The sequence below is a fragment of the Bos indicus x Bos taurus genome, chromosome 10 (assembly GCF_003369695.1).
Source record: "Bos indicus x Bos taurus breed Angus x Brahman F1 hybrid chromosome 10, Bos_hybrid_MaternalHap_v2.0, whole genome shotgun sequence".
In the NCBI taxonomy this organism is placed as follows: Eukaryota; Metazoa; Chordata; class Mammalia; order Artiodactyla; family Bovidae; genus Bos; species Bos indicus x Bos taurus.
In genome coordinates, this window is record NC_040085.1 from 7,050,986 (window position 1) to 7,069,885 (window position 18,900).

The following is an 18,900-nucleotide window of genomic DNA, read 5'->3' on the forward strand; positions in this document are numbered from 1 at the left end:
TCCCAAGACCTCTCGGATGGGGAGTGCATAGGATGTAGGTCAGGGGCGCATCCTTAGTCTCTGGGGGTTGTTCCCTTTCTGCCTTTCTTTCCTCCGGCCCTACTGGCCGAATTCCCCAGGAGGAGGAGAAGTTCATCACTCCCTGGGCTCTCTGGTGAGGAGACCCACGTGCACCGGGGCTCCCCCTCCCCTCCCAGCACAGTGAGTGGGGGTCACCCCCTGCTCTTCCCTCTGTGCTTCCTCCTGGTGGGGGTGGGGCCTGCCACCTGCCGCCGCCGTGCTCAGGTTGGTGACAGACAACGGGCTGGTGTTTGGCGTGCATTTGTGGCTCATTTCTGTTTGGTGTGTGTCAGTCTGATGACCCCATTCCTTGGTCTGGACATTGCCTCCCTCCACCTTTCAGGTCAGCTTCCCGTTGTAATGACCATCAAAGTTGAAGGTGGCAATGTTTTAGGAGTTGGGAGACCTGCCGCCCGTAAGCTGTGGGACCTCGCCCTCTGTGCACCTCCGTCTCCTCACTTGTGGAATGGGTTGCATAAGGTGGTCTTTCAGGTCTCTCCATGTGCTGCCTTGTGTGCTGCTGCTTGATGTGAACATCGAGCCAGGAATGAAAGGTTCCAGCTGTGGCCGTGTAATGAGGCTTAGCAGATGGGTGAGTTGAGAGGGAAGGAGATGTTCTGTAGGCTCATCCCCACCCACTTCATTGTGCCTCCCTGGTGTTTTCAGAACATGAATGACAACCCATGTTTTTCTCCAAGTCCCTTGTTTTTCTTCTGTGTTCCCATTTCAAGCCTGTGCTCGTGTGTCTGGATGAACTCGTGTTTACTGACAGCCCTGGTGCAGAGTTCACGTTGCAGTGTGTTGTTCCCTTTCTGCCGTAGGCAGTGTGCGTGCTGGGGGTCGGAGCTATCGCAGCTGCTCCCTGAAGAGGGCCGGGTGTGTCAGAGATGGAACCTGCTAGGCTCCAGGTTCTTTTCTTAATCCCTAGTCCTGATATTGCTGATTTCAGTGAAAACCAAAGATTGTGAGAGAGGCTGGTTCTCATCCTCTGAGTGTTGGAGATTTGTCGGGTGGCTGGAGGTGAGGGGCCCCTCTCTTCCTATTTCCTCTGTGTGAAGCATTTCATCTTGGGAGGGCACAGATGAGCCTGTTGAACATTATCTGTTCCCTGTGTGAGAGGAAGCAGTACTGAATGCTGATATCTTACTGATTGATTTCTCTTTAATGAGTCGTGAAAGTCGTTTTGTGGCCAGGACTTTCCTTTCACCTTCAGATACAATCTTTTGTCTTTCATTCTCTGAAATAGTTTTTAAAACACATTTAGAGGCTTTTTAATAATTTTTAAATTACAGGAAATTAAATTACAGGAAGGACAAAAGACAGTAGTTTTTGGAGCCTGCTGTTGATGCTGTGGCTTCTCCTTATCCTCCAACCCACTCCCACCTGCCCCAACATTTGTGTTGAAATGTGTCAAAATGCCTGTATTTTGTCCCATTAGTTTTCTGTTTTGATCCTGTCCTGGTGAAGTAAGCATCTTCACACTCTGTTTTATAGGAGAGAAAACAGACTGTCAAGTTAAATGACTTGTTCATGGTCACCCAGCTAGTTGATGCCCAGTTCGGGATAAGCATCCAGGATTTCTGATTACTGTGACTCATTAATTTGGTGACACCGGTCCACCCCCAGTCGTCAGGAAAGTCTTGCCACCGTAGCTTGTAGTTTTTGCCATGTCTCCTTGCTCCGTGGCTCCACCCTCTGAAAGCACAAATCAGAAGCTGGGTCCTTAGCTGATGGAGTAGGCGGAAGGACCGTGAAGCACAGGAGGGAGGGCAGGGAGGAAGGTGGCACAAAGCCCAGATTTAGTTTTTCTTCCTCAAAATGGGAGAATTCCTTATTTCTGCCGAGTCAGAAAATGAGCAGAGTCAGCGTCCCTCCCACCTTCCCCCTCCCCCTCCTCAGCCCCCAAATGGGCGTGGCTTCTTGTGGCCAGTGTTTCTCACAAGGCAGTTGTTCAGATTGACTTACGAGGGAGACGGGGTGGCATCTGAGGCAAAGTGCTCTTCATGTAGGGACACCATTTATACCATTTTTTCGTCTGATTGAGCCCTGGTGTGTTAAGTGCGCCACCCTAGGATCTCACCCATGTTTGCAAGTCACCACCCTTGAAAGTATGGAACTTTTTGAAGAGGTAATACAGCATCATGATTAAGGTTAGAGATTCTCTCTGCCCAGGTTTGACTCCTGGCTCTGCCATTTACTAGATTACAACCTTTGAAGAGTTACTTCCCCTGTCTGTGCTTGAGTTCACTCTCTGTTGTAATTGTAGGGGTGTGGATTAAATGCATTAATATGTGTAAAACACTCAAAAGAGAATACGGTGTTATTAAGGAGAGTGATGATCTTTTCATCTAGCCCCCCTTTCTTCTCTCCCTCATATATGCTCAGTGTGGGGGTGTGTATGTGTGTGTATGTTCTTTTTTTTGGCCGCACTGTATGGCATATGGGATCTTAGTTCCCCAACCAGGGATTGAACCTGTGCCCCCTGCATTGGAGGCGCAGAGAGTCAACCACTGGACCACCAGGGACGTCCCTGTGTGTGTGTGTTCTAGAGAGCTTTTTGAGTCTGCATTTCCAGTCAGACTACTGACCCTCTAGGCAGCTGTAACCTCATCCAGGTTTTAGCTGTGAGGTCTGTCTGCATTTGACGTGTGTTTCTAAATGTTGTCATCAATGGGCTCCTTTGTGGAGAGACCTTAGAGAAGGGAAACCAGAGGGTGTGAGCTGTGCACTCCCAGCAGCCATGGTTCCAGCGCCCTACCTGAAGGCCTGAGGGGAGCATGAGGCTGAGCTGAGCCTTTCAGGATGACGATATTGACCAACTGTCTCGGTCTGCGGGGGCTACATCACAAAATACCATAGGCTGGGTGGTTTACATAACAGAAATTACTTTTCTCCTAGTTCTGGAGGCTTGAAGTCCGAGATGAGGACTGGTTGACTTGCCAGCATGGTTGGGTTTTGGCGAGACCTCTCTTTCTGGCTTGTAGAGACTGCTGTCTTGCTGTATCTTCACACAGCCTTTCCTTGGAGTGTGTAGGGGATAGGCCACCTCTTTTACAAGACTATCAGTCCTATCTGAATAGGGCTCTACCCATATGACCTTGGAGAAGGCAATGGCACCCCACTCCGGTACTCTTGCCTGGAAAGTCCCATGGACGGAGGAGACCTGGTGGGCTGCAGTCCATGGGGTCGCTAAGAGTCGGGCACGACTGGGCGACTTCCCTTTTCACTTTCATGCATTGCAAAAGGAAATGGCAACCCACTCCAGTATTCTTGCCTGGAGAATCCCAGGGACAGAGGAGTCTAGTGGGCTGCTGTCTATGGGGTCAAACAGAGTCGGACACAACTGAAGCGACTTAGCAGCAGCAAACACTGGGGGTTAAGGTTTCAACTTACGAATTTTTAGGGGACAGTTCAGTTGATGGCCCCAGCCTTCTTTCCCCGCAGAGTTACCCAGTGAGGAAGATGGGGAAAATCAGCCCCGTGTCCTCTCTGGCCCCGTGTACCATGTTATTTGTAAGGCAGTATTGGATCCTCCCATACACTGGGGAGGCATAGGGTCTCCATCTCCTTCTTAAGGTTTGGAGTATAATGTGAACGAAGAGTGGAAGACGGTGCTTGCTGTTACCCTTCAAGCTCCGAAATGGTGCCTGTCGAGGGGAGGTCACCAGCTTCCTGATGCGTAATGCCGGCCTGTCTTGCCACCCGTGTTGTTTGTCTAGACTAAGGACAAAAATGAAACATGGTAGAAGCGCTCCTTACCACCCTTCTCTTCACAGGCTCCCGGGAGGTAATGAGCGCTTTTCAGTGCTTTATGTAAAACGCACTAGCGGGCTGCTCTCTGCCACACCCACTCACTCTGGCACCCACTGGTTGGATTACGTGCTTACTAAGAGATGATTTGTCCCCAAAGTCATTTGTACAGTTACACCTGGAATTGTAATTAAGTAATGTATGTATTTAAATATAAGATAAACTGATGAAATATGATTGCAAACGAAGTGGTTTTCTTTTTTCTCCCTCTGTGAATACTGGTTAAGAGCTGTGCAAAGACTCAGTAAGTCCAAGTCAGTAAAAAAAAAAAATTACTGTCAAATTAGGTGAGCATTAAAATGGGAGAAAGTCATCCAACTCTTAAAGTTTTATGGAGATTATTCCGTTGACATCTTTGCTCCACCTGAAAGAATTTGGAAATGATAGGCACTGTATGTGGGGCTCTTACTCAAAGAAGGTGGGTGAATGAATGCACTTCATGTTTGTTGCAAAAGTAAAAATTTTAGGTATATCCTGTTTGCTGTGTTTTGATTCACCTTGTTCCTGATCTGATCACATGGAGAAGGAGGGTTTCTGTTGTGATTCAGGTTAGAGCCTGTTTCGACGATGTGCTTTGGTTTCAATTTAGTGATTTTAGGAAATAGATTGTACTTTGTTTATGGTGTCGTAAAACCAACACTCGTGGGACTTTTTGAAACTGGGGTTTTAAGGCAGAGTAAGGTGGCTCACTCTGGATTTTAGTAGATTCTGTGGTTCCTTTCGTAGGCCCAGAGCCCACTGAGAGAGAACTCATTCCCTTATTTTACAAACGAGGAGACCAGACCTTGAGAGGGGAAGTGTGTCTGTGGTGCGCCGTGAGGGGTGGTAGAGTGCAGGGGGCAGAGCCACAGCAGGTGAGACCCTCCCCGAGCCGCCTCCGTCAGCTCGCTCTCTGGCCCCAGCGCTGGAGCTCTCCACAGCAGGAGCGCTCCTTTGGGTGGGCTTCTCTGATGCCGGTGTTGACCTGTGCTCCCCACTTTGGGACAGGACCAACCTGGAGGCCTTGCAGAAGAAGCTGGAGGAGCTGGAGCTCGATGAACAGCAGCGGAAGCGCCTCGAGGCCTTTCTGACCCAGAAGCAGAAGGTGGGGGAACTGAAGGATGATGACTTTGAGAAGATCAGTGAGCTGGGTGCCGGCAATGGAGGTGTGGTGTTCAAGGTCTCCCACAAGCCGTCCGGACTTGTTATGGCCAGAAAGGTGAGGGCACTTTAAAAAAAAAAAAAAAAGGACTGAATCAAGCTTGCCTTGGTAGACAGGTAATTGGATTATCTCTTAGAAGACCTGGGGGCCTGGAGACAAGGGTGGAAAGAAAATTGACTTTTCATTCAGTACACTTTTGTGCTATTTGAAGTTTGAATTCGTGTTATCTGTTAGATTACAGATAAACACACTCATGATGTGTTAGTGTATTTATCCCACTCCCCAGACTGGAAAATAATAGCAAGGAACCCTTTGTTAGCTTTCTGGGTGCTCTGGAAAGAAAGCTGAGATGGTCATTTGCCATTTTTCAAGAGCAGGGGCTGCTTTCATTTACCCAGCCCCAGGGACACACATTGGAGAAGGAAATGGCAACCCATTCCAGTGTTCTTGCCTGGAGAATCCCAGGGACGGCGGAGCCTGGTGGGCTGCGGTCTATGGGGTCACACAGAGTCGGACACGCCTGAAGCAACTTAGCAGGGACACACAAAACACTGACTTCGTGTTGCTTCTCCGAGCTCCACCCCTGCCATGCTTCCCCTTCGTCTCCCTGCACTACGGCGTCCTGGCTCCGCACCCTGGCGTGCAGTCCTTGAGCTGGACGTGCCTCCCTGGTGACCCTGAGTCCTCCTCTTTCTGGACAGCAGATTTGGACTCTTCCATGTTTTGCAGCACACCATGTTCATTTCTGTCCACATATTTTTGCTCATGCTGTTCCTTCCATCTTTTCAAACATTTCCCATCTTCAAGGCCCACCTCCTGTCTAGCTTTCACTAGCGCCCACGCTGCTAACCGCTGCTTCCATGTCTTCTGACACTCATTGTCCGTGGCTCTTTTTAGAAGCTCAGCCTTATTCGGTAACCATTTCATGTTTTTGTCACCTGTCTCCTCAGCTGAAACAAGGGACAGCATGGTGGGGCGAAGATAAGGAGGCCCCCCAGGCCTTGGCTAAATCTCAACCACATCAGGCTCCTAAGGTCAAGAGGAAGTCTCCTGGGCAGCTTAGACTGGCAGACCCAGTTCCTCATCCCCTTCTGGTCCTGCAGCCCTTGGGTATCAACCAAGTCTCTAAGGCCACTTCCCCTCATCTCTCAGCTTCCCAGGTCCTTTTGTTCTTGGGAACAAAAGGGCCCCTCTTCCTCAGTCTTGGCTCCTGGGAGTGGAGGCACAGCTGTCCCTCCCCTGGGTACAGCTCCTCCAGTGCCAACACCTGCCTTGGTTATGTTGGCACTCAGCACTCTAGCTGGCCAGTAACCTGTTTGTTGAAACTTGCCTGTTTCCTCTCTTCCCACCTTTAGGAGCTTAAGCATTTCAGAAAACTTCTGTCTATCCACCCACCCACCCCTCCACCCCTCCATCCATTCATATATGTTTAAAGCTTCTCTTCCTTCCACTTTCTTTCCCCAGCTAATTCACCTGGAGATCAAACCTGCCATCCGGAACCAGATCATAAGGGAGCTGCAGGTTCTCCATGAGTGCAACTCGCCTTATATCGTGGGCTTCTACGGGGCATTCTACAGCGACGGCGAGATCAGCATCTGCATGGAGCACATGGTGTGTGGCAGCCTGGCAGCCTCTGAAGAGCGGCCTGGAAAGCTGGGGGCTCCAGTCTGACCTTTGCTCTGAGATGTGACCTGACCGATTGCTTCCTTGTTCCTCCCTGGATCCAGATCACTATCTGGGGCATTTAGGAAACCTGACTGTAGAAGTTGGATTAACCAAGAAAATGACAGGCCTCCTTCCTAAGTTCCCTGTCTCTTCAGAGAGGTGGCAGCAACCAGGTGTCCCTAGGTTGTACCTGCAGCACATCTCTCAGTTTTCTTGATCCCAAGATTTTGATGTGGGTCAAGCCTGGTTAATGTAGTTTAAACCCATATATTACATGCCATGCTGTGTACTAGGTACATGGTTCAGGGGTTATGAAGATGAGTGAAAGTGGGTGAGTCCCTGCTTTCAGAGAGTTTATAACTTGCTATAAGAGCAGGGTTAGCAAAATTAATACTGATGAACTAATAGCTATTGGGTATATATCATATTAAGCACCACCCTAAGCAAATTAATATTATATTTCTACAAACACCTTATTGAGTTGGGTACATTATCTGCATTTTACAAGTGAGGAAACTGAGGCACAGAGAAATGGAATAACTTAATCAAGGTCAGGCAACTGGTAAGTAGAATTAGTAAAATGTGAACCAAGGCTGGCTTACTCCAGTGTACTTTGTTGAGTTTACTGGATAGGGATTGGGGATCTCTTTCTATCCTTGATGGCCAGAAGTTCAAAGGGAGAGAGGCTGGCTTCAAGGTTGTTAATCTTTTCTGTCCCCAGTAGGCAGCATGGCACAGGGCACTTTAGTATCTGAGATGTTGATTCATAATTCCCTTCTTCACAAAAATCCAAGCAGACACTTTGTTCTGTTTGCCATTGTTTCTCCAAAGCCACAGCAGGTGCTCAATAATTATTTGTTTATAGATGTCACTTTCTTGTCGTGTCCTTGGAAAGTTTTTTATCTTTCTGATTCTCCATTTCCTCATCTGTAAAATGGGCACTATTATACCTGCCTTGTTGTGGTGAGGATTAAAATAAAAGATGTAAGTCTTCTACCACACTATCTGACTCAGAGTACACCTTTTGTAGACTTTAGCTTTTGCTTTATCCTCACTGGAGCTGACAATTCAGAGACCAAGGCTAACGTGACCGAGTCTCCCTGCTTCATGGGTGCTCTGCTTTCAGTCCCAGCCTTGTGTCCTTCAGCAACTTCTCTGCTTCCTTCCTGATTCTCTAGACCTGTCTTCAGCTCTGTAATGAGAGCCCCAAGGCCTGGTCTTAATAAACTCGAGGAGAACCCTCCCAGGATGTTTGTCCCTTGCCGATGCCCCTGTTAAATTGAACATCTTTTCATTTTAATGATTAAGAAATGCCATTCACCGGGTTTCAGGCATGTGCTGACTGTCTCTGCAGTACCATATGGAACGTAGGTTCTGAAATATGTCTTTGGTGCACCTGAAGGTCCCTGAGAAAGCTCTCATTCCTTCTTGCTTCCACGAGAGTGAAGCAGTCTTTCTGGGAAGCATGTGAGCGTTTCTGGCTTGGTCTCAACCCAGGCCTGGGGTGCCGATTATTCTCAGCCTGGTGGGGTGGGGAAGGGCAGAGGGGCGGGGCTGCTGCTCGTCCCTGGGGTTTCTTGTGCTCTTTGTGCTGATGATGGTTGGTTTTCCAGCTTTAGCCCAAGAGTTGGATGAAAATGTGTAAATGGCAATGGAGGTCCTTGAAAACTAGAAGGGTGAGAGGGTGGAGGTGATGGTGATCAACTAGTGGTAAAACAGGAAAGGCCTGAGCAACCTTTTTCCCGCTTGGGTCTTGCTAAAATAACAGAGAATGGGTGGCGGCATGGCTCGACACAATGGTAACTAGCTTTCGCATCTTCTGCCACTTGAGTCCTTTTCATGTTATGTGACTTGTTAATCATATCAGCCCTGTCATATGACATGGATTGACCCCCACCCCTACCCCAAGCTGGTAGATGGAGAGAGTAAGGCCTTGAGAGGTTTAGTAATTAGTCTAAGTTTTATAACCAGTAAGTGTCAGAGCTGAACTCTTAACTGATGTCACTAACCAGATCCACCTCCTTTAAATTTCATATTGCCTCCATTACGCTATGTAAGTCATGTACCCTCTCAGGATTTTCTCATCTCTGCAGAAAAATGTTTGGACTGGATCTTTTCTAGGGACCCCTCCCCATGCTAACCTTTTGAGTTGCTGTGGTTTTTGGCCCTCATAGCCAGTCAGTTCACTACATTAGTTAATCATTATGGAATCAGCTTCACATGCACTTATTTTAGTGCCTATTAGTACAAAGTGCCACATGAGCTGCTGCAGGGATGGGGACATTGAGAGCAGTGTCATGGTGAGGGTGTCGCTGTGGACATGGGGGCTCTTTGATCACCAGATATGTGTCTCCTCATGTCTACTGTCTTCTGAACCATCAGAAATTCTTTCCTGAGTAACCTCCAACCCCTTTATTAGAGGGTAGCACAAAACTGGAGGTTATTCTTCCTTTAATAGAGGAGCCAGGAGGTGGTTTGTAGGTTTGAGCATGGTTGACCTCCAGGGTGCTTGCTTCAGAGGTTAGGATCAGGCCCTAAACATTGATAGTCAGTGGCCTCTTCATTTATCCAGATCCGGCTGGAAGCCGTATGTGGCATCTTGCCACATGGTGTTCAGTCTTTCTGTTTGTCTTAAATTAACCTGTGTTGAGACTTCCTCATACTGGAACCCTTCTTTCTTCAGTCTGGATTCAGAGATACTGATCACAGCCTCATGCTCCTTGCCCACGTTCAGCCTTTCCCTCCCAGAGGACGAGATGACACAGGATGTCACGGGGGTTGGCACCCATTCTCTTAGCCCATTGCTAGTAGCTGCAGGTTGGTTGTTTTCCCCCATGGATTTGGCTCTCTGGGGTGAGTGAGATCTTCTCACTTAAGTCCTCAAAACAAGGTGTCTCTGGAATTACCTGAGGAGGTAATTACCTGGGAAAGGTGAGCCTGGGAAACTGGCCGTCAAAAGCTTTCTGGGGCCAAGCACAGTGTAGGACACCTATTAGGTGATATGTGTTGACCAACTGATGAGGCAGGCCAGGATGGGGGGGCGCGTGGTCAGGCCTGGGGCTCAAGAGAGAGTTAGGGCCTCCTGTTTCTGGGGGTACCTAGGCCCAGCTGAAACTGCTTCAGTACTAGTGGAGAGGCTCAGAGCTGCCAGGGACGGGACCCTGGAAGGAAGCAGTTGTGGCCTGAAGTCTAAGCAGCCATGCCCCAGGGTAGCTGTCTGCTCTCGGCTGGGCACGCTCACCCCTTCCTTGGTCCCTGCACAGGCCTCCTGCAGAAGAGCTCCTGCACCGGCTGCTTTGCCAGGACAGTTTTCTAATGGCTGCCTGCCACTTCTCTTTGGGGATTTCTGCTTTGTCTCAGCTTCCCCATTTGAAAGGTGCTGTCATGTAGAGCTCTGTTCATTAGCCATATCCTACCTTCCCAGGCTCTCTGGCCCTCTCTGTATCACAGTGTTTGCATGATGTTCTTTGTCACTGGCATTTTCCCCCAATGCTTTACTATAAAAAATTTCAGAAGTACAGAAAGTTGCAGGAATTGTGTAATGTGCTGTCTAAACCCACCACCTCAATTCTACCATTAACATCTTCCCGTGTTTGCTTTTATCACACCTGTCCATTTATGTATTGCTCAGATACATAAATTATTGGGATGCACTTTAAATTTGTCATTAGCATGCACTGAGCCCTATCTTCTCAATGCACTTGGCTAGGGCTGACCTTTTCTAGAAAAAAGCTGTGTTTGTACTGCCCAGTCTGGATTTTGAGACCCAAGGGGTACCTGGATGCTGCCTGATCAGAACAGGAATGTTCTTATCTTTGGGGAAGGAGACTCCTGCTCAGGGGTAGCTGAGCAACCAGAGAGCTGGGAACTCAGGGTTGATGTTTCAAGCTCTCTTTTTTTTTCCATAAAGCATTTGTCTCTTCTATAGAAAACCTTCACAAAAGCACCACTGACTTAGTTAATAATCGGCTTCTAAAAATAAGCCCAGTTTTCAGCAGCTTTAGTCAGCGAAGGCAGGTCCTTGGCAACTGCAGTAGAATTGAAACGTTGGGAGGTGAGTCGCAGGCAGCACTGGGTGAGCCTGACTGTGGTTTGTGCCTCTTAAATCCTGCTCCTCCCCTTGCCCATACTGTAACTCTGCTTGTAGTATAGAAGGAGGCTAAAGGGAGGAGAGCCAGCATTTCTTCCTTGTTAACAGAAATGTTTACTATACCAAGGTACTTCACTGGGCTGCCTTCTGACCTGGCAGTGGAACCTGAGAGCGTTTTCTGCCTTGTTTGCATCACAAATTTGGGCAGAGTTGCTCTGTTCCCTAGCTTTAAGTATACAGTCTTCCCTAATAATTAGGCAAAGTCGTTCAAACAAAGGGTCTGAAATCACATTCAGTTGAAAGCAAAATAGAAATAGCCAGAAACTTTCTGCACTGGAGTCCCTGTGCCTGTCAGTAAGGGAAATTGAGAGGTGCTGTGGCCTTTCTTGGAGCCTGCTGACTTGGGTGTGTTTACCTGGGCTGTGGTGCTGGTCTGATTTGGCCACCAGGGGCTTGTGGCATTGTGAAGGCAGCCAGGCTCAAAGGGTGACTCAGGCACCCGCCTGGGTCACAGCCAGGGTAGGGCTCTCCCGAGGGCTCTTGGAAAATGTGTCTTTACGGAGAAGTTCTCTTTGGCTCTAGATTAATAATTCCCATCTCATAGCACAGTTGAATTTTCGGTTGAATTTTGAAATCTTCCCCTGTGCTCCTTGGTTGTCTGACCCATCGTTAGGTAGTTGTGCCTGGGAGTTTGTTGTGATGAGAAGTCTAACGTATTCAGGCTGTTAGTATGCATATGCCTACACGCCTGCACACCTGCACTGTCTTCTTTTTCATTAACATCCATGATCCGTAGCTGATCTATGATAGAAAGTCATTGGTCCAAACTGTCCTTTCTGTAAGCGTAGAATATTAAGTTGATAATCTGTGGTTAGCATTATTTTAGGTAACTTTAAAAAATGATTTTTATTTACTTATTTTTTTATTTTTGGCTGCCCTGGGTCTTCATTGCCAAGCATGGACTCACTCTAGTTATGGTGTGTGGGCATCTCATTGCAGCGGCTTCTCTTATTGCAGAGCATAGGCTCTAGGACATGTGGGCTTTAGTCGCTGGTGTTCAGGCTTAGTTGCCCTGTAGCATGTGGTGTCTTAGTTCCCTGACCAGGGATTGAACCCATGTCCCCTGCATTGGCAGGCAAATTCTTAACCACTTAGACCACCAGGGAAGTCCCTAGGTAACATTTTTCAAAAGCTCTGTATCCCTGAACGAGTCTTACTTGTTTTCTCACTTCCTTTAGAAAGAAAGCAGTGTTGTAACTTCCTAACAAATTTTGCACAAACTGGATGCTCAGTAAGTATCTGTTAATTGATTTATAGGTTTAATTCTCCACTTTCATAAATGAGGTCAGTTTTTTTTTTTACTTTTAAAAGGTAAAACATTTATTTATTGTAGAAAATTTGTAAGTCATAGAAAAGCATAGAGAAGAAACTATTGCACGACAGAAATCCCTGATCTTACTATATAGACTGGAGCATTTTGGTAACATTTTTGATACTCTGATTTTGTGTGAGTATATGCACACTTTAGTTTTATAAAAATGAGATTATGCTGTGTCCTCCTTTTGTTTATTACGTCATGCATTGCTCTCCAACCTTCTGTTTCTTGGCTGCATCATAGAGACTGGGTGGTGTTGGAAGCGGGATCTCTGTGGGAATGTCTCTCTACTTATCCTACCCAGATCTCGCCCTCCTCAAAGGCTCAGGTTCCGTGTCCCCTTGTTGTGAACGCTTCTGCTGGCCGCTTTGTCCAGGGATCGCTCCCTCTGAATACCTGTAGTGATGTCTTTTCTCTTCATTTAACTGTTTGTTCCCTGCCCTGTTTCAGAGGAGGATTCACGGTGCCTCACAACTTTATGATGTGTTCTGTCTTCCCAACCAGAGGGTGTTATTTCCTGTCCTTATAGTTTCTTCATTTGTAGTTCCTCACATATCCCTCTGCCTTATGCAGAGGTGATTAACAGGTGATAGTTGATGATGGTAGCTGCCCAGGGTAGACAGGATACTTTAGAAAATCAGTCTGAGTTTGTAGGAATCATCTCTGCTTCTGGGGTAATTTTATATTGTGACTGATAATTGGCTGCATCCCAGGAGTACTAAGCAATTTAGTGTTTCTCTGCTTATGATCTCGTTGAAATGCCCTGTTCTTGGGAGTCCCCTGGTGATCCAGTGGTTAGAATTCCACTCCTCCACCGTATTCTTTTCTCCCCTTGCTCCTCTCCTTTTGCAGGTATGGAAATCATACTCATTCCTTGAGTAAGATTTCAGCTCAAATGCTATCTTCTGAGTGAAGTCAGAATTCTCCCTTCTTCTCTGGGTGTGTGCAGCACTTTTACTATATACATTTATTCTGTTTCGTTGTGTTTTGTGGAGTGGTATATTCTCCTACTAGTTTATAAATTTATTGAGGACAAAAGCTTGGTCTTTTTTGTATCTTTATCCCCCACAGAACCTCAAACAGTGCATGGTGCTTTGTAGGATTTGTGGAATGAATAATTACTTTCTATGGTATTTTTCTTTGGATTTTGTGAAGTATAATTCGTTAGGATAATACCAAATGCAAGTTTTGACTTACATAATGGTGACAGAATGGCAAACATTTATTGAGAACTTACTGTGGGCTAAATACTATTCCAAGGGCTTTGGATGTATGAGCCTGTTTAATGCTTACAGTAGCTCTGTGAGTATTACAGTAGCCTTATTTAATTATTGTCATTCCCACTGTACAAGTTGAGTAACTTAGTCAGTGTCCACTAGATAGTAAGTGCGAGTTGGGAATGCAGATTCAGATAGTGCGCCTCTAGAGCACTCCTAGGCTCTACTCTGTCAGTTCAGCAGAGTGAACCGCTGAATTAGTAATTTATGGGATGGTTATTCATAGGATTTGAGTTATTAATCATTTGCTAGATCCCACAATGTTTCACATTCATATCTTACTTGATATCTGGAGCACACCAGAGGGTACCCTTCTAGGAAGATCTGTCATGTGTGAGATTGATTTTGGTCCTGAAGTTTAATTCTTGAAAGAGTAGTGAGAAACACTGCACTAAACAGGCTCTGGTATTCTTGTTCTTAGGATGGGGGTTCCTTGGATCAAGTTCTGAAGAAAGCTGGAAGAATTCCTGAACAAATTTTAGGAAAAGTTAGCATTGCTGTGAGTATATTGAGAAGCTTTTCTTCCAACTTCTCTCATTGATAAATAGGAAAGGGACAAGGAGGAAGGTGGGAAGTTGACAAAGGGAGGTTTTCTAAGAAAAGTTAGGTTTTTCACTAGAATTTTCTCTTATCTGGATTCTAGATACAATATCCTCTCCCTTTCACTAAAACTAGCAAAGTAACTTTCTGTATGTTAAAATCTATCTTGAAAAATAGGACAGGGTATCCAAAAGAATTCTCATTTTTGGCATCAGAAAGCTTCTTTTTAGATTGCAGATTAAAAAAATGAATTCAGGCAAAGTGTTTTTTAAAATGTAAGTTGTCTAAACTTGCAATTACCAATTTTGCTTAAAAATCATATGCTATATACCATGTAAAAAGATGGTTTCTTAATAAGACAGATGAAAAAAATCAAAAGAGAGAAGAAAAATAAGGGAAGAAGGCAAATTTGTGTTGTTAGAAGAAGTATTTTCTAGATAATTTTAAAATAGGTTGAATATTTTCTAAACACCACGATTTCAGTTTCCCTCTTTTTACATTTCCTCTCACCTAGGTAATAAAAGGCCTGACATACCTGAGGGAGAAGCACAAGATTATGCACAGAGGTAAGAAATTATTTGCTAGTTGTGATGTTTTGGATTTTAGCTGAAATCTAAAAGTTGTTGCATCCTCTTTTATGTTTTGTTTTGGTATAAAAGGCATTTGCTGGTATTTTTTATTTTTACTACGACTCTTTGTTTAGTTTGTTGTCTGGAGAAGTAAGAACCACCCTCTTTTTGCTTTGTGGTATGCCTGAATATTATGCCAGTATACATATGCCAGCGTATTAAAAAGCAGAGACATTAATTTGCCAACAAAAAGTCCGTCTAGTCAAAGCTATGGTTTTTCCAGTAGTCATGTTTGGATGTGAGAGTTGAACTATAAAGAAAGCTGAGTGCCGAAAAATTGATGCTTTTGAACTGTGGTGTGGGAGAAGACTCTTGAGAGTCTCTTGGACTGCAAGGAGATCCAACCAGTCCATCCTAAAGGAGGTCAGTCCTGAATATTCATTGAAAGGACTGATGCTGAAACTGAAACTCCAGTACTTTGGCCACCTGATGTTAAGAATGGATTCATTTGAAAAGACCCGTTGTTGGGAAAGATTGAAGGCGGGAGAAGGGGATGACAGAGGATGAGATGGTTGGATGGCATCACTGACTCCAGGGACATGAGTTTGAGTAAGCTCCGGGTGTTGGTGATGGACAGAGAGGCCTGGTGTGCTGCAGTTCATGGGGTTGCAAAGAGTCGGACACGACTGAGTGACTGAACTGAACTGTTGCCTGTTACCTGAGACTGTGAAAGACATAGTCACCCAGTACGCACAGACCAGATCCCCAGCTGGAACTTAGTTACCCAGCCCTCAGTGTCCTTGGCTGCCCACTGGACTAGACTGTGCATAGGCCCAAAGCCATGACTGACTGGGTATGAGTTTGACTCTAAAGAAACTCTGGGTTTTATAAAAGTATACATACACTTATCATATAACCGTACCATTCTTAGGTATTCAAGATAAACGAAAACATGTAGATAGACTCATATGCAGATATTTAAAGCAGCTATATTCATAGTAGAAATAACTAAAATATTCTTCAGCAGGCTAAGAGATAAGCAAATTATGGTATATCCATACAATAGAATGTTATTCAGCAATAAAAAGAACAGACTTGACACACATAGTTTTTAAAAATTAATTTATATATGGCTGCTCTAGGTCTTCATTGCTGTTGGGGACTTTCTTCAGTTATGGGGAGCAGGGGCTGCTCTTCATTGCTGTGCATGGCCTCTCACTATGGTGGCCTCTCTTGCAGAGGAGCACAGGCTCTAGGCATGTGGGCACAGGAGGTGTGGCACACAGGCTCAGCGGCCCTGAGGAATGTGGGCTCCTCCCAGACCAGGGTCAAACGCATGTCCCCTGCACTGGCAGGCGGGTTCTTACCTTGCATCTTGTCTTATTCTTATTTCGCTGTACCACCAGAGAAATCTGACACATGTAGTTTTTTTTTTTTTTTAAACTTTACATAATTGTATTAGTTTTGCCAAATATCAAAATGAATCCGCCACAGGTATACATGTGTTCCCCATCCTGAACCCTCCTCCCTCCTCCCTCCCAATATACACATGTAGTTTTGATGACCATCAAAAACACTTAATGTTAGATGGAAGAAGCCTGACACAAAATAGTATAGACTATTTCCATGTATGTAAAATTATAGAGAAAACACAGATCTTTAGGGACTGAAAGTAGATTGGTGGTTGCCTGAGGGCTTTCGGAGAGATTAACATCAGTGAGGCCTTAGGAAACTCTCTAGGGGTGTTGAAGTATTATATCTAGATTGTTGTGGTAGATATGTGGGTATATGCATTTATCAAAAGTTAAACTTTCTGATAAAGTGGTTGTATTTTATAGTGTGTGTGTGTGTGCTAAGTCGATTCAGTTGTGTCTGACGCTGCGATCCTGTGGACTGTAGCTTGCCTGGTTTCTTTGTCCATGGGATTCTCCAGGCAAGAATACTAGAGTGGGTTGCCATTTCCTCCTCCAGGGGATCTTCTGTCAAACCCACATCTCTTCCGTCTCCTGCATTGGCAGGAGAGTTCCTTACCACTAGCGCCACCTGGGAAACACTTAATAGTATATAAAGCCCTTTATGTCTTAATGAAGTTTATTTTTTTAAAAAAAGATGAAGAAGCCAGAGGAAAGACAAATGGAAAACATAGTTCTCTGGTCATGTCCCTTTAGCTACAATGTGCCTTAGCACAGGTCTAGGAGGGGATGGCAGAGGAAGAGAGGAGTGGACTGGTGGGATTTACTGCCCAGCTTACGAATCATTCTGTATTCCCAGTGTTAGTCACTCAGTCGAATCTGACTCTTAGTGACCCCATGGACTGTAGCCTTTTGGCTCCTCTGTCCATGGAATTCTCCAGGCAAGAATACTGGAGTGGGTTGCCATTTCCTTCAGGGGATCTTCCTGACCCAGGGATTGAACCTGGGTCTCCTGCATTGCAGGCAAATTCTTTTACCATCTGAGCCACTAGGGAAGCTCTATGTACTGTGCTGCTGCTGTTGCTGAGTCGCTTCAGTTGTGTCCAACTCTGTGCAACCCCATAGACGGCAGCCCACCAGACTCCCCCGTCCCTGGGATTCTCCAGGCAAGAACACTGGAGTGGGTTGCCATTTCCTTCTCCAATGCATGAAAGTGAAAAATGAAAGTGAAGTCGCTCAGTCGTGTCCAACTCTTTGCGACCCCATGGACTGCAGCCTACCAGCCTCCTCCATCCATGGGATTTTCCAGGCAAGAGTACTGGAGTGGGGTGCCATTGCCTTCTCCAGTATGTACTATAATACATTCTAAATTTTAGAATAAGTGTTTTTTTTTTTAATTAAAAATTTAAAATGTACAATATATATAACACAAAATTGATCATTTTTACCATCTCAAAATGTACAGTTCAAGTAGAATAAAAAAAGAAATAAAATGTACAGTTCAATGATATTAAGTACATTCACATTGTTATGCAACCACCACCGTCAGTATTCTTAAGATGTCAGATTTGCTTTACTGGATCTGTAGTTTCAAACACATCCCATTAAAAATCCCAGTAGCCTTTGTAGAGTTGATAAATTGTATCTAAAATTTAAATGTAAATGCAAAGGACCTAGAATAGCCAAAACAACCTTAAAAAGGTAAAACATAGTTGGGAGACTAAGACTACTGGACTTTAAGGTTTATTATAAAGCTACAGTAGTCAGTAGAGTGTTTGTATTGGTGTGAAGCTAAGCATAATAGATCAAATAGAACAGAATGAAGAGTTCAGAAACAGATGCACACATACATAGTCAGTTGAGTTTTGACAAAGTAGTTCAATAGAAGAAGAAGAATTTTTCAACAAATGATGCTGAACAATTGGATATCCATATGCACAAAAATGAACGTCTATCATTTCCTCACACCATATACAATAATTAGCTCTCAGTGGATCATAGGTCTAACTGTATGGGTTAAAAGTCTAAAACTTCTAAAAGAAGACACAGAAGACTATTTTAGTGACCTCTGTTTTAGCAGAGAGTTTTAAAATGGGACACAGGGGCTTCCCTGGTTGTCCAGTGGTTGAGAGTCTGTCTACCAATGCAGGGGACACGAGTTCAATCCCTGATCTGGGAAGAGCCCACATGCCACTGGGAAACTAAGCCATGCCCCACAACTACTGAGCCTTCGTGCTGCAAGTACTGAAGCCCATGCACCCAGGGCCTGTGCTCCGGAACAAGAGAAGCCGCCACAACGAGAAGCCCGAGAACCCCAACAAAAAGTAACCTGTGCTCATCGAAATTAGAGAAAGCCCATACACAGCAACGAAGACCCAGTGCAGCCAAAAATGAATGAACGAATAAACAAATTTTAAAAGAGAAAATGGGACACAGAAAGCACCAACTGTAAGGCAAAAATCAATAAATTGTGCTTCATCTAAATTAATAACATTTGATTTTCAAAAGATGCTGTGACAAAAATGAAAAGGCAAGCCACAGACTAAGAGAAAATATGGGCAAAATATATATCCATCAAAGGACTTTATTGAGAATATTTAAAGACCTCTTAAAACCTAATAAAAAGATAAACAATGCAATTTAAAAAAGGTGGGTAGGGTCTTCCTTGGTGTTCCAGCGGCTAAGACTCTGCAGTCTCAATGCAAACTCCCAGGTTTGATCCCTGGTCAGGAAACTAGATCCCACATGTCACATCTAAGACCTGGCACAGCCAAATAAGTAAATAAAATAAGTGTTTTAAAAATGGGTAAAAGATTTGAAGAGTCACTTTACAAAAGAAGATATATGAATGGCAAATAAGCAAATGAGAAGATATTTAACATCATTAGTCATGAAGGAAATGTAAGTTACAGCCACAATGAGTTACTGCTACACACCGACTAGAATGTCTGTAGAGACTAT

At 45.1% G+C, this 18,900-nt stretch overlaps 1 protein-coding gene across 2 annotated transcripts in view; it reads left to right on the plus strand.

Annotated features, from left to right (window-relative positions):
- The window catches only part of MAP2K1 (mitogen-activated protein kinase kinase 1), a 75,064-nt gene that overhangs the window by 31,934 nt on the left and 24,230 nt on the right, over nt 1–18,900 (plus strand). For both annotated transcript variants that reach the window (XM_027553027.1, XM_027553028.1), the window contains exons 2-5: nt 4,858–5,068; nt 6,476–6,622; nt 13,840–13,917; nt 14,473–14,524. In XM_027553027.1, the coding sequence (XP_027408828.1) occupies nt 4,858–5,068; nt 6,476–6,622; nt 13,840–13,917; nt 14,473–14,524 (488 nt within the window). The remainder of the gene's footprint in view (nt 1–4,857; nt 5,069–6,475; nt 6,623–13,839; nt 13,918–14,472; nt 14,525–18,900) is intronic.